Source organism: Tauraco erythrolophus, chromosome 14, assembly GCF_009769465.1.
Source record: "Tauraco erythrolophus isolate bTauEry1 chromosome 14, bTauEry1.pri, whole genome shotgun sequence".
NCBI classification, from domain to species: Eukaryota; Metazoa; Chordata; class Aves; order Musophagiformes; family Musophagidae; genus Tauraco; species Tauraco erythrolophus.
In genome coordinates, this window is record NC_141478.1 from 23,440,406 (window position 1) to 23,467,821 (window position 27,416).

Genomic DNA, 27,416 nt, shown 5'->3' on the forward strand with positions numbered 1-27,416 from the left:
TCAGGGGTACTCCTGCCCCGGGCCAGCCCGGAGCAGTGCTGAGCAGAGCTCGCTCAGGTCGCTCTCGTCGTTCTCCTCCGGCTCGCTGCTGGAGTGGGACGGGTTGCTGCTGGGCAAGCTGTGGCCAGAGCCTGTCCGCAGGGACGCTGGCCCCTTCGGGTCCGTGCTCAGCGCCGATGCATCCCGGAGGCACGCGCTGCCCGCGCAGGCAGGAGTTCTCTGGTGGCCGGGCTGGGAGTAATCCCCCTGGCTGAAAAACTGCCCCAGCAGAGACTTCTGGAGGGTTGTCTGCAGGCTTTCACAAGTCCTCTGCTTCGTGCTCAGCTTGTTGTAATGTAAATCCAACTGCAGGACCACATCCCTCTGGAAGGGAAGAGCAAAGGACGCAAAGTGAATGGGAGACTGAAGACCCGAAGCGGAGCTTTTCACTGTTGCCGCTGCCAACAAAAAGGACAGACTGGGCTGGCTGTTCCGCGGGCTCACAGCCCCATGCTGTGGCGTGATGGGGCAATGCCACTGCCAGAGAAAACGAGCTGTTACGTACGCTCGTGACGTTTGAGGGCCCGAGCCACAGTTTCTGAATTTCAGGATTTCTCCTGAAATCAGGCCACGTCATTTGAGACCTCATCAGCCCCGTCAGGGCACTGTCACCGAGAGCATCACCCCCCCCGGTGCTGGCACAGGGGAACAGGAGAGGGGAGGTACTGCATCCAGGCAAGCTGCAGCCACGTGAGGAACGGCACGGCATCCATCCCGGCCACGGCATGGGACTGCTGCACGCGCAAGAGGAAAGCATGCTGGGGAAGGGGTATGAACCCCTTAAATAAAACACACATCGCACAGTAAAAGTTGTAAACAGGAGCGCTCCGCAGGGATCCGTTCACAGTCTAGCACGATTTTACATTTTTATAAAAGATGGTGAAGAAAATAACCATATTCATGGCAGCTAAATCCCTGAACATGAACCCCTGGCATGGGGCTGTGCCTGAGACGTCTGGCTGTACAAAGCAGGGAGATGTATAACGGAGCACGAAGAAGATTTTTGGCAGGCAATGCAGGGTCCAGGCCTCACGTCTGCTCTTAAAAGCAATGCTGAACGCCTGGGAGGAGTTCAGAAAAGAGCTCCAGGAACAATCAAGAACTGAAAGAGCTGCCATATGCCAAGGCACATCACACGCTCAGCAAACGGAGCTCCTTGTAGGCAGACCCAGGCAGCAGCTTGAGAGCAATGTTCAGTGTGAGCCTCCATGGAGCACAGCAGATAAGCAGCTGGCAAGATCCACTGGCTGGGTGTTAGAGGGATGAAAAAAAATGAATGAGAAACAAGGTGCACACTGCTATTTGGGGAGAGATAATCTGCTGGAAGAGACAAGCCAGAGGACTAGCAATTCTGCCTCTTTCATGGTCTTTAAATAGTTCAAGAGTCTTTTGAAGTGTGCCAAAGAGGCATAGCTTGGATCGGGCTTGGTAGTGTCACCCTGACAGCAGGAGATAAACCCTCCTGCTGCTCAAGATCCCGGCCAGCCTGTGAGCACATCTCTTAGGCAAGCACACAGCCTAGGGAGACATCCTTTAGCTGAAATATTTGGGCTCGTCTGATCTCCCCTAGGCTCATACAGGCACAGAACAGCCTCCCTGGCCCGGCAGCATGGAAGGACAGAGCAAATTGAGAGGAAGGGGATTGCTTTTGTGCCTTGAAGAACAACAAGCTCCTCTACCATCAATCTGGATGTTACACTGACACAGGCATCCCAGGCATCATCCGTATGGAGTCACAAGACACATGGTCAGTGGGACACATCCAGCTCAAGCCAGTGGGAATGGGGAGTACCAGATATGTGAGGCTGCAGGAGAACCGTGGAGATTTGCACTTGACAGTTCTCTACCTGAATTTTCTGGAGTCCACAGAGCTGGAACACGCAGTCCAGCTCCTCCCGCTTGCACACAGACGAGAGCAGAGACTCCATCTGGTCCAGGTGGCTCTCTTTCAAGGTGGCTGCATGGTCCATCTCCTGGGTCAGGAAAACAAGAGGAAACACAAGGAAATTTCAACATCACACTGGGCATGGAGACACAACTGCCCATCAAACATGCAAGTGCTTCTCTGAACACAGTGATGCCCGGGGCTGGCCCGTGCCCTTGACACTTTGGTGGAAATGCTGCATACCTTCGTGGAAGTACTACAGAGTGCAAGCAACAGACATACAGAGATCTTACACACTGGCCTTGTGCATATCAATGGGAAGACCTAGCTAAACGTTCCCTGAGGGCGTCTACCAGGAAAACTGTGATATAATGGCATTTCCAGCAGTGTAGACAGCAGCAACAGCTGGTATCACGACCACCTGTAGCACAAGCGGCGTGTTCAGGAGGGAGCAAGTTTTCCGAGGGCATAGGTGGAGGAAGCTCTGATTTGTGCCCCCCACCATCTACAGAACTGTCAATTCTTGCTCAGTTACTCAAACTTATCCAAAACAGCTCCGTCTCTGCGAGATCCTCCTCAGGAACGGCACTATCTTGGAGCTGCGAATAGCACAAGAACCGACAAGGGAACGTGTGCCTTATGAAACAGCATCTTGCTTTGGATCTGAGCCCTCTAGGATGGGTGACAGCCCACAGTCCACCAGCCCCTTCCATGCAAAGACGCTTCCCTCTGCCAGCTGGCTCCGTCAGCTCCCACGGCCCGATCCTGCCGAGCTGCCTTGGCCAATGCCAGAATGTGCCAGCCTGGCTTTGGCCACGGGAGCTGAGCAGCCCGGGTGGGCTCACTGCAGCCACACGTAAAGCCAGTGGCACGTAAGGAGGGTCTGACCCTTGTAAAACTTTCTTGCTGTTGGCAGGAAAAGTTGCACCGAGTGATGAAAGAGGCTGTTAGGATGTCACAGAGAGGCAGAGGTTAGAGAAGCTCTGGGAGCTTTAAAGACGTTCCCTGAACCACTTCCTATGAGATATTGGGGGTAGAAGCTAAAACGTTGGATCTTAAATGCTGGCTGGGATCTGCAGGCATCAGGGTCAGCCCCGCTTGCAAGGCTGGCAGCACAGGAGGAAACACCACTGCTGATCCAGTAGGTCCATTGGAGGCAGCCTGAAACAGGAGACAGGCTGCAAGGAACACTGTGCTCTCCTGCCCTACCTCATGGCACAGGTACCTGCTCCAGCCACCCTGATGCCCTCACTGCTATGCTGAGCTCAGCAGCCGTGTTAAACTAAACCTGGAGACCAAAGAGAGAGACACAAAGCAGATCAGCCTGGATGCCACTCACCCAGGGCTTTGGCAGGAGGACTGCAAAAAAAGGAGCGGAGTGGTCCTACTGCGTCCAGCCAGCTCCATCCTCCAGTACGTGATTAAGGAAGGACCACTAGCCCTGCCCAGGGTGATCCTACCCTGCCAGCCTCCTGCGATGGGAAAATCGGTGACTTTCTGAGTCAAAGGTGGTGTCCACACTTTCAATAGCCTTTATGGACTCTTATGCAGGTGTCCAAGTTATTTTTGAACCCTGCTGGACTTGTAGAATCATAGAATCATAGAATGGTTTGGGTTGGAAGGGACCTCAAAGATCATCTAGTTCCAATCCCCCTGCCATGGGCAGGGACACCCTCCACTACACCAGGTTGCCCAAAGCCTCATCCAACCTGGCCTTGAACACTTCCAGGGATGGGGCAGCCACAGCTTCTCTGGGCAACTTCTCTGGGATACCCATGGTATCTTAATCAACAGGAGGAAAAGAGTTCATGGCCAGAAGTCCTCCTCACAGTCACCCCACCACTAGTCTCCTCTCTGCCCTGTATCTGATGATACCGTAGCGCTCTCCTCCAGCCTTCTCCGTAGCCATGTCATTGCTGTTTCCGCACGTTGTCTTTTGACTTCTGCAGCCCTGCCTTCCCCAGGTGCACCCTCACACCTGCAACCTCTCCAAGAGTGGCTCCACACAGCCTCCTCGGATGAGATGAAGCCAGTGCCAAGCACTGAACATCCAAAACAGACGTGCCGTTTCTACCTACCACAGACCCGGGGTCATCCTGAAGTGAAGGAGCAAATGCTCAGCGCTGCGGGGAAATTCCCAAAGTCCCTTCGGGCGTCCACATAGGGGGCATCTCTCAGCAGCTCGAGAGATTAGCTGATTAAATGACTGCATCATTAAATGATTTTTGGATTCGACAGCCAGCCATGTGCTGCCGACTTGCTTCTGCACACAAAGTCGAGCCTGCGTCCTATTCCTGAGGCCAGGACCTTCACCACCGGGATACGGACCCTAAAGGAGAAGGGACCAAAGGCATCATGTGGCCCACATAACACAGATTTGGTGACACACGTCACACCTGACAGATGCATGTCCATGTGCTCTAAGGGACCCATATGGGTGGTGAATCTGCGACACCCTTAGGCAAAACCTCTCCCAGATATTCACTCTTTTTTCCACGAAAATGTCATGTCCACTCTGGATCTTCCTTACTGCAATTCAAACCATGACTTCCTTCCACGCTGGAAACAACCTTTTATATATCTGAAGGCCCCCTATCCACCTATTTTTGCTTTTCTTGCCTAAACCAAAATTCTCTTGCTCCTTCATTACTTTGGATGTGCTCTAGTTGGCACACTTTTTTCCATGAAGCATGGAATCAAAACTGGACCCAGTGCTCCAGCCTCAGCAACAGTGAGGAGAGCCAGAGAGGATCTCCCACAAATATCAGAGCTCTCGTTTTAGCAACCTTGGCACAGCTTTCTGCCCTGCTGTTGTTGCACCAGCTGGGGTGGACTTTGACCAGAACTGGTACCCCACTCGTTTCCCATCCCACGCTTACGCTACTGCTTATTCCTGCCCACGTGCAGGAACTTGCATCTGCTCAGTAACAGCCTTGGCCTCGGATTGCATCGCCAGGCCATCCAAATCCTTCTCAAATCCAACCCTGCCTTTTAGCACCTTGCCGAGACGCCCGGCGTTACAGCATCTGTGTATTTAGTAAGTGCATGCTACTGAGGTCACTAGGGAAAATAAAAAACAATCCCACAGCTCCGGTTTTCCGAAAGAAACAACATATTCAATCATCCTCAAAGTAGGGACGTCTTCTCTTAGTTTTAAATGGAATTTCCTGTGTTCCAGTTTGTGCCCATTGCCTCTGGTCCTGGCACCGGGGACCACTGAGAAGAGCCGGGCTCCGTCCTCTTTGCACCCACCCTGCAGGTACTTATAGACCTTGGTGAGATCCTCCTGAGCCTTCTCTACTCCGGGCTGAGCAGTCCCAGCACTCTCAGCCTTTCCTCATAGGAGAGAGGCTTCAGCCCCTTCGTCATCTTCATGGCCCCTTGCTGGACTCTCTCCAGTACGTCCATGTCTCTCTTGTACTGAGGAGCCCGGAACTGGACACGGCTCTCCAGATGTGGCCTCACCAGTGCTGAGCAGAGGGGACAGATCACCTCCCTCGACGCGCCGGCAGCACTCCTCCTAATGCAGCCCAGCATCCCTTTCGCCTTCTTTACTGTGCAGGCACACTGCTGGCTCATGGTCAGCTTGGTGTCTACCAGGACCCCGAGGGCCTTTTCTGCCAAGTTGATTTCCAGCCTGTTGACCCCCAGCGGTGCCTCTACATGGGGTTATTCCTCCTCAGATGCAGGACTTTGCCGTTCCCCTTGTTGAACTTCATAAGATTCCTGTTGGTCCATTTCTCCAGCCTGTCCATGTCCCTCTGGGTGTCAGCACAACCCTCTGGTGCATCAGCCCCTCCTCCCAGTTTTGTGTGAGCGGCAACCTTGCTGAGAGTATGCTCTGCCCCATCATCCAGATCATTAATGAAAACGATGTAAACCAGTACTAGCCCCAGTACTGATGCTTGGGGCTCCCCATTAGCGGCTTCTAGCTGGACTTCATGCCATTGATCACAACCTTTCGAGCCTGGCAGTTGAGCCAGTTTTCAGTCCACTTCACCATCTACTTATCTAGTCTGTTATCTCATCAGCTTGTCTATGAGGGTGTCGAAAGCCCTGCTAAATCAAGATAAACAATATTCACTGTTCTCCCCTCTCCCACCGAGATAGTCATTTCGACGCAGAAGGCTATTGGGTTATCAGGCATGGCTTCCCCTTTGTAATCACAGAATCACAGAATCGTCTGGTTGGAAGACACCTTGAAGATCATCGAGTCCAACCATTCACCCTGCACTGTCAGGGTCCCTAAACCATGTTGCTCAACACCAAACCCACACGGTTTTTAAACACCTCCAGGGATGGGGACTCCACCACCTCCCTGGGCAGCCCGTTCCAATAATTTATGCGCACTGCTCCCTGTCATCTTCTTGTCCTTGCTGTGTTTGGAAACGGCTTCAGGGATTATTGGCTCCATCACCTTTCCAAGGATCAAGGTGAGGTTGACCCATGTGTAGCTTCCCAGATCTTTGCTCTTGCCCTTCTGGAAGGCAGGAGTCACACCGGCTTTCTTCCAAGCCTCAGGAAGGCCGCCATCAGCTGATGGAGAGTGGCCTCGCAGACTCATCACCAGCTCCCTCAGCACTCATGGGTGCACCCTGTCAGGTCTCATAGATTTGTGAATAGCCAGTTTGTTTAAGCGCTCTGACCTGGTGGTCCTCCTCCACTGAGTGTAAGTCTTCCTTGCTCCAGGCATTCCCCCTGGTCTCAGGGGACTGGGAGGCCTGAAGGCTGGTCTGATCGGTGAAGACCAAGATGAAGAAGGCATCAAGTACCCCAGCCTTTTGCATGCCCTGTGCCACCAGGGACCCTGCCCCATTTAGCAGTGGGCCCATATTTCTTCTTGCTTTCCCTTTGCTGCTGATATACTTGTAGGAGTCTTTCTTGTTGCCACCAAATTCAGTGCCAGATGGGTTTTGGCTTTCCTAACCCCATGCTTATGTACTTGAACCACGTCTCTATAGTCCTCCTACATCACCTGCCCTGGCTTCTACCTCTTGCACACCTCCTTTTCACGTGTGAGCTCAGTCAGGAGCCCCCGGCACGTCCGTACATGCCTCCTTTTGCCTGTTCTTGAATCCCTGTTCATCAGGACCCTTGAAAATCCACCAGCTCTCCTGGACCTCTTGTCTCTCCAGGACCGTGTTCCACAGGAACACGGCTCTCTAGCCCAGTGACCTTCAAGACATTCACCCGGGCAAGGAGGCACTTAATCTCAAGGGATCAGTTGAAGCCCTGACACCTGAGATTCAAAGCCCCTCAGATGACAACTCATTATCCACAAGTATCTGCACTCTGCTAATTCCCAGCCTCGATAGCCTCCTGTGCCAATGACTTCCACAATCTAATTACAATGCATGCAGGCAAGTATTTCCTTCCATTAGTCTCCTTTATCATGTCTGTCTGTGTAGGAGTCAGGAAATGGAGAAAAGGATTTTCTAAATTTTTTTTTTCCAATTCATAATTATTTATAAACATTACCTCATGGTGGAATGCATTTTTCTAATGAAGATGATGTCCAGGAATTGGCAAGGCCAGAGTTTTGGCTGGCCCAGAGTTTCAGATATTCTAAATAAATTGGGGAAAGGGTGACTGGAGAGGCCACTAAGTCAAACAGCTCCATATCAAGTGACTTGAGAACAAGAAGATCCAACATAAAAGTTTTTAAAAAGGAAGCATTTAAACAGTACAGAGTAAAAAAAATGGGAATGTCTTAGCTCTCAGCTAAGGAGAGCTCTCAGCTCTCCTTTCTACGTATGTCCTACAGCAGCCTCTCTCTGAAGGCAGTGCTTGTCACAGAAAAACGCAAGCCAGGTAAGACACAGGATGGGAAAGAACACTGGACAACTAAAGGAAATGGATCAATGCTAGAAAATCCCATCACAATTATCTCTGGCAAGCCCTACAGCAAGCCCAGGCTCTCTGCTTAAGTCGCTTTGATAAGCAGAACGTGGCAAATGGTGGCAAAACTACCATTTCCTCAACCAAACGGCTCCCTGGGTTCATTCTGCAGGGCTTACCACAGGCACTTCACATCCAGCCTGGTTTTGTTGGCCTTCAGCCGCCAGCTCCTGCGTCTCAGCAATGCAAGTGTGGCTCAGATGGTCCCCCAGCTCCCCTCAGCATCTCTGAGGAGGGCTGGCATGGTGAGGACACAGTCAGCTTGCCCAGATCCCGAAAAAAGCCAGGTGCCCTCCTGCAGACCCCTGTGCACCTCTCTGCTGTCCCACAGGTGACAGTGGGTGGCCTTGCTGTGGATGTCTAACGTGGAGCAGATGAATTGCAATCCGGTGGGATGATGTGCCACCACATCAGCAGACACCACTGGAGGTCAGTGTGAGCTAGCACTGCTGTGGAGCAGGACAGGGATGAGGACGTCCCTGTCCTACCACCCTGGCTCTACTGGGGCCCCTTTTTTGGTCTCCTCAATCCCTCCTGAATGCAGGAGCAAGCAGCTGGGTCTCCTTTTGCCCACAGTCGCTGACGTGGGATGGATGCACACAAACACGTGCAGACACACATGGACCCACAGGATTTTCATGCATGGTTGGGGAGCTCACGAGGGAAAACGATGCTCCGGCTTGGTAACAGGCAGGACCAGGCTCCAGATCTCCCGCTGGACGCACCACTCTGCATCAGTGACCACAACGTACTTAGGGGCAGCGTTCCCTCCACGAGCAACAAGGGCCGAAAAATCCACCACAGTCACGCTACGCTTCAGCCAAAGGACTATAGAGAATGAGGAAGATGGTTAGCAAAAAGGAGCAGCAAATGAAATTCTTAGAGGTGGCACGGAGACCACCAAGAAAGACCACTCTGGGGACATGGTCTGTTAGGAAAGGCGTGAAAAAGGGTGCAAGGAAGCTGCTACAGCTCCACCAGCAACAAGTAGAGGAGGATATATCGTTGCATTAAAATCTATTAGCACAGTGGGCTAACGAGGCGTTATTCAAAAAGACAGATCTGCTTCCAAACACAGAAACCAGAGAGGCTCTCCATCCCAACCAGACAAAATGCAATAATGTCATCAGGCAGGCCAGAAATCGGTGCGAGGAGTAACTGGTTAAAGGCACCAAATCTGTTTCGCGATGCGTTAGGAGCGAAGCAGGCGGTCTGTGGAAGGAGCACTCAAAGAGGTGTTTGCAGAGAGGATCGTTTGCATCAGAGGTGGCAAAGAAGGAGATCCTCTTCCACGTGGGTTCAGCCTTTCCCAGCCCTCGGGACCCCTGGGGCTCACCATAACCCTCCTCCCTCCTCTGCCCCAGGGAAAGGAGCCCCGCAGGAATCAAGGGGAAGGGGAGCAGCGTCTCTGCTGGAGGACTCACGGCGGGCCGGCAGAGCAGGAGACGGGCATCAGCGACATGGGCTGGAGGGGGCTGCAACTTGGCACACACGGACATCACGTTGGAGAAGAGCCGGTGGAAGCGGAGCTCCACCCGTGCTCCGCAGGGGAAGGTCACCGTTTTGCTCACCGGCTCTGGAAGGGAAAGCGCCGCGGGGTCAGCTCCTCGGAGGGTCCCACCAACGCCTCCCCGCAGACCGGTGGCCCTGAGGGGCACGGGGACCCCCAGCCCTCTCTTCCCCCACACCCGTGCCCTGCCTGGCTCACCACGGCAGCATCCCCAGCGCTCAACAGCTGCTTCCGAGGGACAGACTGGGTCTGTCAGGGACCGAGCTTCCTTCAGAGTGTGTTTGATCTCCATCACCTGCTTCCCAGTGACCAAGGGATCCTGGCCAATGTCTGCGAAAGAGATTTTGGAGGTGCAAGGGTTACTCCAGGTTCCTTAATCACCCTGCCTTTCAGACCTGTACATTAACATCTCGGTACTGCTGCCAGGTTACTAAAAGCTTGCACAAGAGCCTGGCCTGCAATTTGGTTTTTAGGGATGACTGGATGGCTGGGATGGGGTGATGTGGAGCCACTTGGTTTCTGCTGATAATCTCTTCACACCCTTGCCACTGGAGCAAGTGGTTTCTAGCCCATCTCTTACCTTCTAACACATCCTCCAGCATGTGTGTAACCTTCTTCTCCTGTAGAATATGTTTCTTCAGATATTTCATGAAGATCCCAGAGCTGAATTCCCCATCCTGCAACTCATAGGCTTCTGCGTCTTCACTCCTGCAAGAGTAAGGACTTGTCCTCACCTTTCTGCGACAGAACAAAGCCCTGGAGGTGACTCAGAGCTTGCTGACTCCATCCAGACTCTGCTGGCCGAGTCCGAGTTAGCTCCTCACACAACGGTGTAAAGTGCTTGGTTCTGACCCAGGAGAGGGTGGGAAGGGCATGGGATGGGAAAAAGCAGTGGAGGGGACAGGAGAGGAGAGCACAGCCTAAGTGTGTGACAGCAGTTGAAAAGCCAGAGGAACTGGCACTGGAGCAGTAATCAACACTCATCCTCATCTCAGGACGTTTCAGGTGACATGTTCTTGGCACGTGTGCCTTGGGAATCAGGCACGGAAGGACGGATTACAGGAGCTGATGCCACCTTCATGCATAGAATCACAGAATCATGGAATGGTTTGGGTTGCAAGGGACCTCAAAGATCATCCAGTTCCAACCCCGCTGCCATGGGCAGGGACACCCTCCACTACACCAGGTTGCCCAAAGCCTCATCCAACCTGGCCTTGAACACTTCCAGGGATGGGACATCCACAACCTCTCTGGACAAGCTGTTCCAGTGCCTCACCACCCTCTGAGTGAAAAATTTCTTCCTTAGATCTAATCTAAATCTCCCCTCTGTCAGTTTAAATCCATTGCCCCTTGTCCTGTCACTACACACCCTTGTCCAAAGTCCCTCTCCAGCTTTCCTGTAGGCCCCCTTTAGGTACTGGAAGGCTGCAATAAGATCACCCCGGAGCCTTCTCTTCTCCAGGCTGAACAGCCCCAACTCTCTCAGCCTGTCTCCAGAGCAGAGGTGCTCCAGCCCTCGCATCAACTTCATGGCCTCCTCTGGACCAGCTCCAGCAGCTCCATGTCCTTCTCGTGCTGGGGACCCCAGAGCTGAACGCAGCACTGCAGGGGGGGTCTCATGAGAGCAGAGCAGAGGGGCAGAACCCCCTCCCTTGCCCTGCTGCCCACGCTGCTCTGGGTGCAGAGGTGCCAGGACACGGTTGGCTTTCTGGGCTGCCAGCGCACGGTGCCGGCTCATGTTGAGCTTCTCATCCACCAGCACTCCCAAGTCCTTTTCCTCAGGGCTGCTCTCAATCCATTCTCTGCCCAGCCTGGACTTGTGCTTGGGCTTACCACAGCCACCTCACATCCAGCCTGGTTTTGTTACAACCTGTAACTGATGCACGGGCTGCCACTAGCGATGTCGGGAGGAAGAAAAGAAGTGTCTGAATGGGGAATGCTAGAGATGGAGGGTGAGAGCCAGAGGAGACAGGAGCAAAGCTCTCTCAGGCCTCCAAAGCCACCACGCATGAAGGGATGGGAGGAGAGAGAGGTGTGCCAGCATTCGGTCCTGTGTCACGGTGTGGGGACGGCAAAGTACACTTACGTGGCGTAGCCATAAACGGTATTGCCCCAGGGCTCCAGTGGCTGTACCTGGGAGAGGGCACACTCAGGGTTGTACCTGGAAGAGGAGACAAAAGTACGAGTCAGTGTTGAGGACAACTGTCAGCATGTGCCTGGGGGGAACAGAGCCCGTGTGCTCCACCAAATCCATCTCCTATGGACGGCAGTAAGATCAACCCTCACGTCAGATATAACCACCCACATTACTTGGGCAGCAACGGAGGCTGAAGTTAGGAGTCTTACGAAGAACCCAAACCATAGGAAAATGAGAAGATAGGGCCAGCTTTGCCCTATCTGCACTGGTGAGCTGCAAGTGAGCCTGGAGCTGTGGGTGCAACCATGCCTCCTCGCTCCCGATGCTGGATTGTCACAAATCCAGGCAGCAGCACAGAGCAGAGCACATAGGGGTTCACTGTGGCCCAAGGGACAACTGTCCCCAAAGCACATTGCATGGCTATGGCTCAACCGCCTGTCCCTGGGGTCTGGGGTGCCCCACAGCTCCCTTCCAGACCATGAGCAAACCTTCTGCCCCAGCATGCTACAGCTGATCTCACTTAGAGATGGATCAGGACAAACACTCAACACTCAAAGCCCAGATGAGCACAGACCCTGTTTATTTCCAAGATCAGGTAGATCTGGGGTGACAGTCCTTGTTTCCACCAAAAAAGATATCATGGTTGCACTTAATGGTCAAGCCTTGCCCATCTAACTGCAGCCAGACTGAACAGCGCGGGGACCATCTGCCTCCAGTTTACACCAGTGACTGGGAGCCGTTCCCAGTCGCACGGGGCTAAGAGCCAGACACAGAGAAGGTGTTATTTGGCGTTATTCGATTCCAGCACAGCTTGCTGGGGCTGAAGCTGGCATGCTAAGGAGAGCAGAAGGGACGGCTGTACCGCCAGCCCCCAGCACGTTACCTACTGCTGGTGGCCCCATCTGGAGGTGTTTCATGGCAGCATTCATCTGGATTGTGTAAGTTTTCCGAAGATGAGCAGAAGAGAAAATGTGGAAAAGGAGATATGCTTCTAAATATGAACATTGAGCAGAGAGGTTTATTGCCCCCTCAGATGTTCCAAAATGAGGGCACAGATCCGGGCTTCCAAGTCCGAGGAGAAATGTGACATGAGATCCCAAAACAAGCTGAGGTCCTGTGGTCCTCGTGCTAAGGACACCCACCTGAGGCTGCTCAGACACGAGTTGGTGCAAACCCTTCGTGATGGCACCAGCAGGCATCCACAGCTCTGGCAAGGCTGGAACTCCACGCAGTGGAAATGCTGGCTGTGGTCCCCTGCCCCAGCAGAAGACAAGCTTCAGCAGGAGCACTTCCAGACCATGGCCAAACACCGCGAGAGACCTGACAGCAGAGGAGATGGCAGCACTGCTTCAGGCAGTCTCATTTATATAGCACATCTCAAGCAACCCAGTTCTGATCTGCACCCCAGGCAGCAGACGGTGTCCTGCTGTCCTAAGCAGCACATGCTAGAAACCCTCATAAATCACGGAATTCCTGGAAGAGGCAATCGCGCCCACCCAAAATAAGCACATAAATGTACAGGCTACACACAGGCTCCGTGCTCCTGGTTCCTCCTCTGCTGAAGCTGAACATCTGCTACCCCTTGGCAAGGGAGGACGTGTTTCTCACCGCCTTGGCATTTCGGATGCCGACATGCAGGGGGAAGAGACACTCCGGGTGAGATCAGCCACAGCTCCTCCCGGTTCACGCGCGGCTGAGCGAACCGTCGACAGACTCCCGGCACCAGTGGAACCACAAGGGCGTGGGAAGGAGGCCCGGCAGCCCTGTTTTAAGGAGCGGTGTAAACACACGCAACCATGAAATCCAAACTCTGCTGAGCTGCAATGGGGGCTTCTCCAGAAAAATGAGCTCGGGAGAGAGCTTCTACCGCAATCCCCCGCAAGCCCAGGGATAACACCTACTGCACCAAGTGCTGTGCTTGCTGTAGGAAAGGGGAGGAAAGACGTGTGAGATCTTGGAGAGAGGAAAACAGCCGCCCAACCATGCCTAAACGTCACAGCAGATCTCACATCGCCTCCTTTCCCAAAGCACCATTTCAAGGTTCCGCTGAGCGCAGAAACCGCTGGCGACACCAAGGAGGAGACACCAGCTCAAAAGCTGGTTTACAGATTGTTGCCGTTGGTGTTGGCAACCCCTGTGCAGCCTCCACGTCACCGCGCTGCCTCCTCAGCACACGCTGCCCTCGGATGGGCTACCAGCAGCCCGGAGGCACACTAGCCCGTCTCCACCCGTGCATCCACGAGAGCCACATGCTCTTGCTCATCTGCAAGCCGTCCTCTAGCTGGTATGGTGCTGTGAAGAGCAGCGAGGTGCTGCCATGTGTGCCAGGGGGGTACCTGGCAGTGCGGGGAAGCAGCTCGCTCTGTCTCAGCAGCCGTGATGAGCGAGAGGGAGGAAGGGGACGCTTTGCTACGGGGCGTTCAGGGCAGGTGCCAAGGGACAGCAAGCTCCAGCGACGCTGGCAACTCGGAGCTGCGGCAGCAGGATAAGTCCCGGCGCAGCCAGCTTGTACGCTATTCCAAGGGAGCGTTCTTCCCTCTGCAGCTAAAAGGCAGCAAAGATTTAACATCTTCCCAGGGGCTGGCACCTCTTTCAGGGCAGTGGTATCAAATTCTCTGTCGTCTTTCTGGTTCTTAGTGCAGGAACCACGGAAGGAAGAGGGAGACCTTTCTGCAATTGCCCTCCAGGTCTTTTCTGACCTGTAAATCTGCCTCAGCAGGCTGAAATAAATAAGCTAATGACAGCTTCCTCTGCAATAGTCTACCTACCCCTGCTGAAAATGGGCAAGTAGTCCTTTTCTGCAGCCCACAAACTATAGGATGGAGATCTGCAGGCCAAGGAAGGATGATGGGCTTTTCACAGACCGAGGGGAAAAAAGCTGATCCCTGACCTCAGCAGCAGCCTGGGTCCCACTTCACAACATGACCACTTCAGAAGCATTTAAGGCCGGCAAAAACCAAGTAGCATGGCTTAAAATATTTTCACTATCACATTGCACCTACTTACTGAGATGTTAACAAAAACATAGCCAGAAGAAGAGAGTTGAGCTAAACAGTGCCACCCTGAGCACGTGGGCAACACGTACCACCAAAGCACAAGGTCAGTGAGATGCTGCTACGGCCTGCCACATGGCCAACTGAGCTTCCCAGGAGATCCTGCAAGACCTGGTAATCTTGCTGATGTTATGACACACTCTGATAACCTTCGACAGAGGCCTGGGCTCAGCAGCACAACAGGGGACGTGGCCCCAGCAATCCATGGGAACACCCTAGGTGGCTGTGCAGAAGGCCACCACTGAAGCAGGGGCTGAGGCTCGCAGCCGTTTTCCCCGATCCCTTGAAACGCCATACTCTGCCCATCCCAGGCGAGGAAGAGGGAAGAGCACCCTACCATTTCCTGCAGGTGTCCAGCAGGATGAGGTTCAGGGCTGTTCGCTGCTGCTGCATCTTCTGGAGGATCCTCTGCACGCTGATGCAGTTCTCAGGGGCGTAGGGTTGTGGAGCGTCAACAGGGACCATGTAGTTCCTCCCCGACTGTTCGTACCCATGACCAGCGTAGTAGAATACAGCTGGGAACAGGGAGAGGAGAGGATGAGCCACCATGTGAACCCACAGGTATGTAACTAGCATCCCATGACCGTGCCTCCCACCTCCTGTTCTGAGGGATACTGGTTCAGGGCAGACCTGGACCAGTAGCGCCCATGGAACTGGAGCTATGTTGACCTCACCATTTCGACTCTTTTTCAGTCCATTCCCTTCAGCAGAGTTTGAAGCAGCCCTGAGAGGCTCTCCTGTACTTGTGGTTTCCAGCACTGCTCATCAGGAGACCCCAAAGTCACTGGGTTTACACATTTCCACAACCATCTCTGCTACCATACCCAAGGTGGCAACTGCCGGGCTGAACACCAGCTTTGTACAAAGTTTTGGTTAATCATCAGCTCTTTGCAAGAATGTGACAACAGATAAAATGTTTTACCATGATGTAAAATACATTTACAGCCTCTTAAATGAGAAGCTCCTCAGCTTCCTAGTTTTGGAGGAGAGACTAGCAATGGATTAGGTGATGGGAAACACTCTCCAGCTTTCAAAGGTCTGCCTGTGTTTACACACCCATAAGCTGATGAAAAATGAGACAGAGACAGAGATGAGTTCTTCAGATGTTTGGAACACATGGACCACATGCTTCAACCATCTCAGACCAGACAGCAGCCCCGCAAAGTGGGAGAGGAGTCAGACTCATCCAGGTGTTGGTGAGAAGTCCAACACTCAACAAGAATTTTGGTTTTGAGCTTTTCTCTTAAGCACGTGAAACTTTACAATGGTTTCTGCCTTCACAAGAGAAGGCAACATTTGGTGACATCCAGTTTGGAAAGTCAGCACTGAGGAGCTCAGCACGGCCCACGCTGGTGCTTCTCTCCGACCTCTGCGTTTCCTTCTGCACTGGGATGCCTTTGTGGGCTGGATCATCCCAAAAGGAAGCTGCGTAGCGGCTGGCCTCCCCTTCCCAGCACCGGTGCAACTGTCTGGAGGATGCTGGTGAAAGCCAACCTGCGGAACTGAAATGGGTCAAAAGCAGCTCTGCGCGGTGACGCAAACAGTCGCACTACCGCAACTCAGGGGCAGCGCAGAACGAGAGGTCAGAAACGGGAACAAGCAGCCAAGAGGCAAAAGCAGGAGAAATTCTTCAGTCAGATCTGCTGCCAAAGCCCAGGCTTCATCGAGTGACCTCTCCTCTATTTTTCCTCCACTGATGCTGTCCCTGCATTTCGTGGGACGCTCACTTTGATCTCTGATGCTGCAAAGGATGCGGTGAATGGGGCAGCTGCTGAAGGACTGAAAGCATGACCTCATCATCTGGAGGATGGAAAGTATGATCTCCTAGTAAAAAAAGCCTCAAGTCACTTTTGGTTTCTATTCTCAGGCGACAATGGAAAGTTACTCAAACGGCTGTTTTCGGAGGTGCCCACAAGGTTGGGGTTCCTCTTCTTGTGGATTGCCAGCCAGAGAAGGTGGCTTCCGATTTGCAGAAGTTTTAAACTTTCAAAACTTGCAAATCAAAGTCACAAAAAACTCTCCTGAGACTATAAAAGAGTATAAAATAGGAAGACTTCTGGAAAAATCAGATGCAGGCACTTCAGGTTTGGCCCACCAAGTCATCAAGGACAGATGGTTTTCATCCCTCTGCCTCCCTTCCTGTACGTGAAAGGGAGGTGACAACATCCGTTCCCAGGCAGCGTCACTGACGCTTGGAAAAAACCTGAAACATTACAGGAAAGCCCACAAATAATAATTCAATCATTGAATATTCTAACTTTCGACGTCTTTTTGTGCACCCTGAACCATCAAGTCCTCCCCCTGCTACATAAACACCAAAGACTCGTGTCCAAATCAAAAGAGATGGGGAGTTTCACATCAGCTGAGCAACTCTGCAAACCTCTCCTGGGCTTCACCTCTCCTCCTGAACAGGAAAGCCACCCATTCGCCTGGAGAAGGAAAAGGGGGTTTTTGATTCCGAACTAACATTCCGACGCCCTTCCCACATCTCGGGAGTCAAAACTGCTGAGCAGAGACAAGCTTCTGAGCACCAAATTAAAAAGGGGAAGCTCCAGGCACTGCTTATAACACCGGAAATGTCGGCACGCGGCTTAATTAAGGCATGACAGCATATTCCTAGTGTTTCACTCGCCATTTTCTGCCCTCGTTGCGTTTTTGACTCGGGACTTTTTAGGACACTCGAAATAACATCCGGGGGCTTCTTCGTTTGCTTGAGTGTTGCATAATTAGACCATTCAGGGGATTTTGGGGCCTTCAAAAATCCTCTGCAGCTTTTCTAAGAGAATATGTGGAGGAAAAGCAACCGGATGAGTCACCACCTCCACGCGGTCAATTAGAGGAGCCTTTGGATCACCTCGACCCTGCAGCCCCACCACATCCCTGTGCCTGAAACTGAAGCCAGTTTTTGCTCTGGGCTTGACAAATCTCAGAGAAAGTTTAATAATAAGAAGGACAAAGCCCTGCACAGGGTCAGATAACCCCAGGCAGCGTTTTGCCCAGGGCTGAGCACCGGTTGAGCAGCGAGTCTGGAGATAAGGGTCTGGAGTCCCAGTGGCCACCATGCTGGAGGTGAGCCAGCACTGACTGGGGACAGAGCTACACTACGAGATGCAGGACTGCCAGGGAAGCTGTCACTGCTCTCCTTGGCTCCGAGTAGATCACACCTAGATCCTGTGTCTACATTTAGGGACCTCAGTTCCGAGAGGAAGGTGGAGAAGCTGGGAAAAGGCCAGCAAAGGCTACCAAGATTTTGTGGCACAGGGCGTGGGAAGAGAGGGGGAAGGAACTGGGCTGGGTTGGGCTGGAGACGTGGAGGTGAAGGGAGGTCTAACAACAGCCTACAGTTCTTGGAGGGGCAGTTACAAAGACAACAAAGCCCAACTCTCCTTGTTGGTGAGGACCATACAACATGGGGCAATGAGCATCAACCCATGGAGGGTCATTTTGACAGGAGGAAAGACTTCCCTGGAGGGTGGTGCAGTGCTGGGATGGGCAGGTGGAGACATAGGGGGCTCCATGCCTGGTCATCTTCAAGATCTGATAAGGAGAGCCACAACCAACCCCGACCTTGTGTTGATGACTCCAAAGTCCCTTTCCATCAACCCCTGTAGGACTGTAAATCACAGACAGGTCAGTAAGGGCACGCAAGAGAGGGCCAGCCATCCAGAGAGCTCCACAGTAAGAAAGAGGCCTCGGAAGGTCAGACACATCTTCTTCAGCTCTTATCAGCATCCTGAAGCTAAATAAAACTCTAGGAGCAACAACAAGCACCGTGCTCAAACACTAACCCACATGGCTATGTCGTCTCTTCTGATCTGCACCAGTGGAAAGATGCATGAATGCCCCAGCATCTCTGCTGCTGGAGTCAAACTTCAGGAGACAGCTGGCCCTGCTTCTCGGGCACACTGGCAGGTGTGTCTGTGTTACACCAGTCTCCCACTTCAGTCCAGGGACAGTCTTTCACCAGTCAGCTCTCTCCTCCAAGCTCCCTGCCTCATTCCATACGTCTACACAAAGCTTCTGTGCCTTCAGCTGTGGTGGTTGCTACACAGGAGATGTCACCTTGAGGTTCCTCGCACAAGAAAAGCCAGGTAGAAGCACCGGGATGCCTCTGTGCAGGTGCATGTTTGAGATAAGGCACGTGGATGTACAGGACCAGCTACCATGGGCACTCCTGGGGTCTCTGAAGTTTTAATGGGCTGCCTAGGTTGTGCCTGGAGCTGCTGTGTCACCACTATCTTCCCATGCACATGAGTTACTCGAATCCTAAACCTCTCGGTCAGTTCTAGATGTTTACCCTGGAGCTAGTGCCTTGACAAATTGATACATGGTGTTTAGGAGGAGATGTTAGCTTCCTCTAAATACACATTTTTATTAACAAGACAAGTTAATTTCAATGATTTGTACTTCACCTGGTTCTTCTAATTTTATGTAAGGAAAACAGCTGAAGAAATGCTGGAAGATGCATCACAGCCAGAGGCAGCACACTTTCTCAGACGGAGAAACCCTGGGGCAATCAGCAGGCAGACCGACCCAACGACCCAACAATTGGTCTGGATGCCACCAGTTATGGCAAGAGCCCTCAACTCAATCAGGCTGTTGGGGCCAGACTGCGCTGGGGTTCACTGCCTCCAAACAATAGTAGGCCACTCAGCTCAGAAAGCTGTAAAGAAAACCAGCCTCCGGAGCAGGCTACGCCCAGCAAACACTTGAGGCTTATCAAGGTTCAGTAGCTCAGCTGTTAATGTTTTCCCTGCCAGTGCACAAAATCAATTTTGCCAGGAAGGATCGGTGGCCGCGAACGCAGAAAAGCACTAGAAGTTTAAATAAGGCATGACAGCATGAAAGGTTTGCTGTTTCCAAACCTTTTTTCTCTCCCGTGCTTAAGAAAACAAGGGAAGCGTCACGGGCAAAACGGCGTTTGGTCCTCACGATGCAGGGACAGAGGGCAGGAACGGCAGAGCTCTGGGAAAGGCACAGCAGCCCCTCCGGGATGACTCTGGCCAGGCAGAGGAGGTAAAGCCTGAGATGCAAGGGGATTTCAGACAGCAACCACAAAAGGAAGCTGCAAGTGAAGTCACAGGAATACGCTGCCATCAGATGACACGCTTGGCTGGAGCGGCAACCACCACCTGCTGCCCTTCCCCGCCAGCTCAGCCCCACCGAGTGAGTCAGTGCTGCCCGGAACAAGGTGGCTTTGCAGCGTTTCACTTGTGGCCGTGTCCCTGTCCACTGCACAACCCCAAACCTCACGCTGAGCGCCGGGCTGGGACTGGCCCACGCTGACTTTCATGGCCTGAGTGTCCTGGTAGGACATGCAGCTGCGAGATAAGCCTCGTGTTAAGGCTTGGAAGCCAAAACCAAACATCTGCAAGGTGTTTTCAGGGTATGCCTCAGGCTGAGAGAGCCTCAGAAACCCCAAAGAAGCTACTTTCACCACCAACCTGAACACCTGCTTTAAGACCCACAAGATCTGCTGGTTGGTTTTGTGTTTTGAGGAACACTTCCTGCAGAGGATAGCGTGCGAGCAGCTCGAAGCCCAACCTCAAAGTCATCTGCAGTTGGGAATGTGCTTCTGCAAAAAGGCTGTCAGAGGCTCAAATTAGACCATCAGGAAAGAGAAACAAGGAAATCACAGCCAGCTGTAGCAGTCATGGCTCAAAATGAGCTCCTCAGCTCACAAAGGAGAGTGGTGGGGGCAATCGACAGTCGAATCATAGAACGGTTTTGGGTTGGAAGGGACCTCAAAGACCATCTAGTTCCAACCCCCCTACCATGGGCAGGACACCCTCCACTAGTTTGTCTCCTTGATTTTCTTATCTAAGGCAAAATCAGAAGACCTTCTCCCATTTGCGATCAGAAGCACTGGTTCCCCAAAACCTCACCATGAGACCATGCTGTTGGAGTTGGAGGTGAGCCACATGATGGAGAACCACGTACTTTGCCTGTATCCTGGCCAAAACTGAACGGCGTTTATCTAGGGGCTTCTGCCAAACCTGGCACTGCTGCAGACTGCGCTGCAGGTCTTCCTTGCCTCCCCGAAAGGAAAGTTCAATTTCTTCTCTTTTAATTCCACAGCCATTCAGAAAATTGCCAGATCTCTGCTCCTCCCTGGCATCAACCACTGCTACCCACACATCGGCTGCTGCCTGTTCAGCACTGGCACGTAACTGGGCTGGCTTTGTCTTACCATAGACTCCCTTCCCCAGGAGCTGCAGGAACCGACTGACTGCTGTCACCATCTCAGCCTTGTTCAGATCCAGAAGGGAGACGACCTGGAAGCCCAGCTGCTCCAGAAGAAGGCTCAGCTCAAACACATCCGTGACGGGAGCCATGAGGTTGGGATGATGCTGGTAGCAGTTGTTGCCCACCAAAAGCGCTATCTTGCCTGTGGCTGGAAGAAACACCAAGTGACAAAGCTGTAAACGCTCAGCAGGAGGCAAGGTCTCACCTCCTTCTGTGACGATACGGGAAATCTTTTTTACACCTAGGCAGGAAGGATAGACCCTACGCTGCTACAAGCCCGGAGCGCCCTCCAGAATGCCCTTTGTGCCACTCTGACGAAATACACAAACCATCATTTTGAAGGAAAGGCTTGAAAAGTTTTCGCTTGACAAGCAAAATCCCAGGAGTGCAGGAGGATCTGTGCTACCGAGGTTACTCGGCACCGGCCCTACTGTGACCGTGGGTCTTGTGAGCCAGCAGTGCCTGGCACGGGGATGCACAGAGCCAGGCTAAGAGGTCCTCTCCCTGACAAGGCTGAAGGAGAGAAACCCCAGGCTCCGCTTCCGTCTTATCCCCACCTCCCGCTGTAGGAAAACCAGATTTATGGCACTCAGCAGTGGGGGGAGCAAGGAGCTTTGCCCTGTTCCGAGGACATATCTCAAAGAAGGCAAAAGATGTCATGTGAACAAGACTTTACAAAGTCATCTGGCAGGCATGGAAGTTGAGATAGGGTAACTCATTAGGAATACTCTTACTCCGCTTGCTGAGACTGATCAGGGCTTGGCAGGGGATGGGACTTATCCTATGCCCTGCAGCTCTGATCCCAGAAGCGCAGAGCCTGTGACAATGTGGGCATAAAGGCTTGAAACGGTCTCTACAGGAAAAGCATTCCTATGCCCTGTCCTCCCATCCACCCTGCAGCCTGGCTTTTAATTAAGGGAATAACTGATCAGGAAGAAAAGATGACAGTACTCACCAAAAAACTTTTCAGAGCGACACGTACCTGGAAAAGAAAGAGGGAAATGATAAGCCTGTGCCCAGCACCCAGCACCCCAGTGCCAGCTCCTGTCGCAGGTCTGAAACTTGCTCCCATGGCCCCTGGCAATGCAAAGCTGGATCAAACACCCCGGAGCATCCACACAAGCAACACTCCTCAGGCAAGTTCTTCATAGCCCTGTTGCTAACCTTAAAGACATTGGTCTGGTGATTCTGGGAGGATTTATGAAATCCCACCTGATTTATAAAATCCTGTGCAGCTGGGAAGCAAAGCTCGGGGAAGGGGTAGGCCAGGGGAAGGAGTGCCAGCACAGAGGAGCTCGTACCCACCAGCAGGTCTGCACTGCTTTTACCAGCCCTGCCTGGGCTGCTGCGCTGCCCGAGCTGTCGTGCCCGCTCCCTCGCCGCAGTGAAAGCAAAGGAAACACAACGGCTCAAGGTCAACACGAGCTTCCAAGCAGAGAGCTTCTCCCCATGCGCGCTCAGCGCGGCGGAAGCTGACTGTTTGCTTTTCATGGTGATGTATTTCAGAGCCTTTCACCACCCTGCTTTGCCTTTCGCCGTCTTTTAGCAGTTCCAGCTCGGAAAAGCCACCCCAAATGTGACTCACTTTCACCAGCTCCCCTGCCTGAGCGCTCCCAGCCTCTTCAAATCATTACCCTAACAGCTCCAGCTTTTCCTATTTAAATTGAACATAATAAAAAAGTCCAGCCCAGGAGAAAACCCTAAAGCCCTACAGGCTCTAAAAGAAGAAATTAAGAGCATATTTTTAATTGCATAAATCTCATGGGTCTGGAAGATCTTTAGCACCTGAACCAGTGTTGCTAATGCTCCAGGGATGCCTGGGAAACCATCAAAACAAGCCCATTCATCCTTTGCTGCCTCTAACAGAGCTGCTTGTTGCACGTTAAAGCTACCTAGCCAGAACATTCTAAACCAGACCTAATCCTGTGCCTCTTTCTCGCTGCCTGTCACCCCCTGGATGCTGTTTTGCCAGCTGCAAGGAGGCAGGGAACGTGCTCTCTCGCTACACAGGACCAATTTGTGCCCTGGAGCAATTTTAAAGCCAGCCTAAAAGGCGAGATGAGAAGCTTATGGCAGGGAAAAATCTCTAGATGGAGTAAAGAGCCAGCAAAGCCAGCCTGTGCTATTCCTGTCTCACGGCAGGGCAAAGGCAACGGGCCAAAGCAGCCGTCACGCCGAAGGCGGCGCATGCCCGAGGCACTGGGGACCCATCTTCTCCCCAGGATTCACCAGCTCACGCAGCATCAGGCCTGGCTGCCAGCCCGAGGGGCACGACCCTTCCCGAAATAAACACCATCCTCTCCAGCTCTGTGCATCCGAGCGCATCGCTTCATCTCGGTAAGGCTGGAAAGGAGTTTTAGCAAAGGACCCCGAGGCGATTTGGCCTGGAAGTTGTGAAACCAGCACCTCAGCCAGGCAAAAAAACCTGCAGCGAGCACCTGAGAGCGCTCAGCCTGCTCCGACGCGGCGGGGTTCCGACAGACGGCAGGGCCCGGCGGCATCTCGCACCGCCGCACAGCGGATCGCTGCGGTTTGGGGTTTTTTTCTTTTACAGACGCCGCTTCTCCCACTACCTCTGCACGCCGTTATCAAGGAATGCCATTTATCACCGTCTGACGGGTGCCTGTGCCCGCCGCTCGGCAGGGCTTGCGCAGTTCCGCTGAGATCATCGCACCCAGTATGCCCAGGGTGTGAAACTGCTCCTCTGACAGCCGTCACAGGGCTGCCAGGGCACGCCAGCTTCCCTGCAGAGCCCCGTGCTGCGTTTCCACTCTCAAGTGCCTTACCTTCGGCTCCCTGCAGAAGTGGTATTTAAAACTGTTGGCTTTTTTTTTTTTTTTTTGTGTTCATAAAAGCATGCAAGATCTGTCTAAGCCAGGGGAAGGGGCAAGTGTCACAGCCACACATATTACTTCCCCTAATCCCACGCCCCGGAGCCCAGTTGCCCCTGCACAGAGAGAGCCACAGGGTAAAATGCCAGCACTGGGCTCCCTGTTCACCAGCCTGGCACTTCCAGGCAAGAGCACCAAATTCCTGCCTGCTCTCTAATTACTTTTCACGCTCAAAGGTGTTTTGCAGCACAGCAGACGTGGGTTGGCTCCGCTCACCTATGTGAATATCCACGGCGTTGGTCCAGTGCTCTCCATGCCTATTGGAGGCACAGCAGAGGTACGTGCCAGAGTCACTGACCTTTGCGTGGGTGATCTAGACAGACCAAAAGTAAAATCACATTATTTACGGTGAAAGCTTGTGGGGCCCGCAACAGTATCTGCCAAAGGTATCCGTGTTCCTGGAATAAAAAGTCTTTTTTCTTGCTGTTTGCTGAGACCTCATTCCTTGCCTCACAAAGCTACGAGATTTCCCATGACTTTTGTCTACGAAGCTCAGTAAGACCACGTACTAAGGTCACCCCAGCTTCGACAGCGCGAGAATCCTCTGCCCAAATGCCCTCCCTTCCTTTTCCAGCAGCCCCCGAAACCTGTGCCATAGCCATACTCGGCCCCAGGAGCCACACTGGGAGGACGGTGCACGGCCAACACCAGAAGGTTGCCTGTTTTTCCTCTTCAGTGACACTTTCTAGATTTCTGATCCTGCCCATTGCTCTCTTCTGGCAAGTTTTCAACTCTTATCCAGCTCTCTTGACGTGGCACAAGAACCAGAGCAGTACTAGCTGGCAAGGACCTCTGTGGTTCTCCAGCCCAGGCTCCTGCTCAAAGAGCAACTAAAGCCACCACTGGGTCAGGTTGGCCATGGTTTTGTCTAGCCGAGTACTGAAAACCTCCAAGGACAGAGCTCTCACTGCCTTTCTGGCTCCAGTGTAGCACCACCCACCTCCAAATGAAGAGCCTCTTCCTCTTCCTAATCCCCAGCCTGAAGTTCACTGTTAAAGTACAGTCTGAGGCCACTGTCCCCTATAATATCACCTACCACTACTGAGAAGAGATTGGATCTCTTGTCTTCATCACCCTTGTGATGCCCCAGAAGGAAACCTGCCTTTCTTGCATCAAGAAGACAGCACTGATTTACATTCAGCCAGTGACCCAAAATAAACCCAGACCTTTTGCTGCCTCCCTGACTTTTTTCTGCTGGCATGAGCCACTTTTCCTCCTAGCTCTCCTGCAGGCAGACAGCACTCCACAGTCCCCCGTGCAGACAAAGAATAGCAGTTCTTGTGCCACGGCTGCAAAAAGGCACAAGAGACATGCCAAGAGCCCTTGACGCATCTATGAATCGGTTACTTCTTAGAGAAACATCCACAGCTCTGAAAGAAGCCCATAAAATGTATTCCCTCTCCATCCCGAGTCCTTCAGTCAGCCATCAAAGCAATGGGTGATACGTGGAGTGCTTTCTCACAACCCTGCAACACGGCAGGGAAAGACAGCCGAGCACAAGGCTGCTTCTCCAGGGCCGCAGAGACGGGGAGGACAGGCAAGGACAGGCTGCTTTCTTCTGTTGGCATCCACCTGATGACACAGATCAAAGCACGTCCAAGCCCGGACACACAGATACGAGCCAGGCTTATGGATGCCACCTGTCACGTCCAGGATGACAATAACACAATTTCCAGCAGTCTCTCCAAGGCTTCTGAGGCTCTCCCAGACCCACCGCCCAGCAACGAGCTTCTCCCATCACCCACCTCAGCAGCCAAAGTTTCTGAACTATCCCAAGGCAACATTACCACGAGTTTTTTTTTCTTTTGGTGTTCCAGCAGGTTTCCATTCCGGTACCACTGGTAGCAGGGGGCTGGGACCCCCATGGCAGCACACTGCAGCTGTAGCGGCTTCCCCACCTCCACCTGCTGCTCGGTGGGGCTGAGGACAATGACAGGTTCCCCTCGCCAGAGCCCAGGGGGCAGTCCTGCAAAGCAGCAACACAGAATTGGTCCCCTGCCCGCAAGGACAGAAAACAACTGTCATTTTTTCCCCCGTGTAGGACTCTGCATTTTGCCAGAAAAGTGAGCTTTTCCCACCCGCACCAAGAGATACCATCCCACAGGACATCACCGCTGCCCCTTCTGCTCACCCACGACAGTCAGTGACACACCAAAGCCTCTGGCTTCCCAAACCTGACCCTCACCCTTTCCTGCCAAGGGCACAGTCAACATGCTGAGCTCAACCACACCCGGAGCTATTTTTGTTTGGCTTTGAAATCGCCAGATTGCCTCTTCCAGTCCCTCTGGCCAACGCAAACAGGCAAACACCTGGTAACTCTGGGAAACCCACGGCGAGTGATCAGCAGGAGGCGCAGGTACATACAGACAGGGGGTTACTGGGACCATAACAGGGACCTGAACCATCCAGAGGATGGACAAAGAGGTCTGGCTTGGACCTGCAGGCTCATGTCGCTGGAGCAATCCTTTTTATTACGATTTTTGAGCCGGGAGGGGACACAGCCCTGGGAGCCACGAACGAACACCATTGCGAGAGTATGCAATGTCTGCACAAAGCATGAAATAGGGAAAAGCTAGAATACACGCTTGTACCTCTGGCAACACACTGGTGGACCTCCACCTTCACCCAGTCGGAGAAGACGGCGTTTTTGTGGAGGTCATTGATTCTGCAGGTGTAGAGTTGGGTCTGCTGCGCAATGATGGGCAAGTCTTGCTTGGTGGCACCAGGAATCTGGCGGCAGATAGACTAAAGGGAAAACACAGCCAGTGGGCAGCGAGTCCACCCTCATCACTGGTAGCAGAAGGCACCAGCAGGCCCCTCATAAGAGCAGGAAAAGTGGAAATCCCTGGTTTCCTTCCCTCCTCCAGCCACAGGGATGCAGGAGAAGGAGCTTTTCCATTGCACACCCCCTCCCAACATCTGCAGAAGCCCTCGGCGTGCTCGCGCATCCTGTCCCTCTGTCCTTCTACCCTCCCTGGTTCCCCCCAGATCTGCCCGCAGAGGGCCAGCTCCATCACCCAGCCTGGTGCCAGACCCAGAGCTGCCGCTGCTCCCACCGTTACCTGGTGCTGGCAGAACCACTGGTACTGCAGCGCCGTGCGTCCCCGCGCTCGGCACCGCAGGCTGAAGGAGTATCCCACCGGGACGGAGACGGAGACCGGCTGCTCGGTGATGGCAATGGCTGCGGGGAAACAGGACACGGAGGTGGAAACAACCCAGGGCTTCGCTCCCACCGGGCCGCCAGGCACGTCGGGCTGCAAGGGGAGCCCCGCGGCACCCATCCGGGGAGGAAGGGAGATTTGGAAAACCAGGGATGCTCGGCCCCCCGCGACCAGGGGGTGCCACGGAGGCTTTTTGGGGCGGTCTGCCGCGGCGCGGCCGGGCGGGCAGCCAGGCGCGGGGATCGCTCACCCTCCTGCATCGCTCCGCCGGCGGCTCCTCCCCGGCCTCAGCGGCCGCCGGCCGGGCCCGCGGCGGCTCCTCTCCCGGGGACGCGGCGGCAGCACCTGCGGCGGGCGGGACGGCAGCGCCGGGGGCTCGGGGGGCGGCTCGGGCGCGTCCGGCGGGGCCGCTCGCCCGGCGGCCTCCGGGGCGGGGCGAGCCGGGCTCGGCGCTCCGGCGAGCCGGGCCGGGGCCGGACCGCGGCCCCGCGCTCACCCGCCGCCCGGGGAAGGCCCCGCCGGCCCCGCACTTCCGCGCCGCCGGGCCCGCCCCGCTCCCACGGCGGAACCGCGCGGGGCGGCGCCGAGCGACGGCG

The 27,416-nt window shown here is 53.7% G+C and overlaps 1 protein-coding gene across 1 annotated transcript; it reads right to left on the reverse strand.

Annotated features, from left to right (window-relative positions):
- Positions 1 to 27,080, reverse strand: LOC104378076 (mucosa-associated lymphoid tissue lymphoma translocation protein 1). Its single transcript, XM_086620532.1, has 14 exons — positions 27,071 to 27,080; positions 26,722 to 26,840; positions 26,251 to 26,404; positions 25,447 to 25,625; positions 23,876 to 23,972; positions 21,724 to 21,750; positions 20,713 to 20,916; positions 14,860 to 15,037; positions 11,419 to 11,493; positions 9,913 to 10,040; positions 9,531 to 9,662; positions 9,247 to 9,398; positions 1,887 to 2,012; positions 1 to 363 (listed from the first exon to the last, which is right to left on the reverse strand). Exons 1-14 carry the CDS (start codon positions 27,078 to 27,080, stop codon positions 1 to 3), a joined length of 1,944 nt encoding a protein of 647 aa, XP_086476658.1.
- Positions 27,081 to 27,416: the final 336 nt, after the last annotated feature.

What these genes read in the sequence shown, in the direction of transcription:
- LOC104378076 (XM_086620532.1), bottom strand. An exon ending in AGTGGTTCTGCCAGCACCAG is followed by an intron (nt 26,405 to 26,721) that starts GTAACGGTGGGA and finishes TTTTCCCTTTAG; the next exon opens with TCTATCTGCCGCCAGATTCC. An exon ending in CCACCAGTGTGTTGCCAGAG is followed by an intron (nt 25,626 to 26,250) that starts GTACAAGCGTGT and finishes GCTGCTTTGCAG; the next exon opens with GACTGCCCCCTGGGCTCTGG.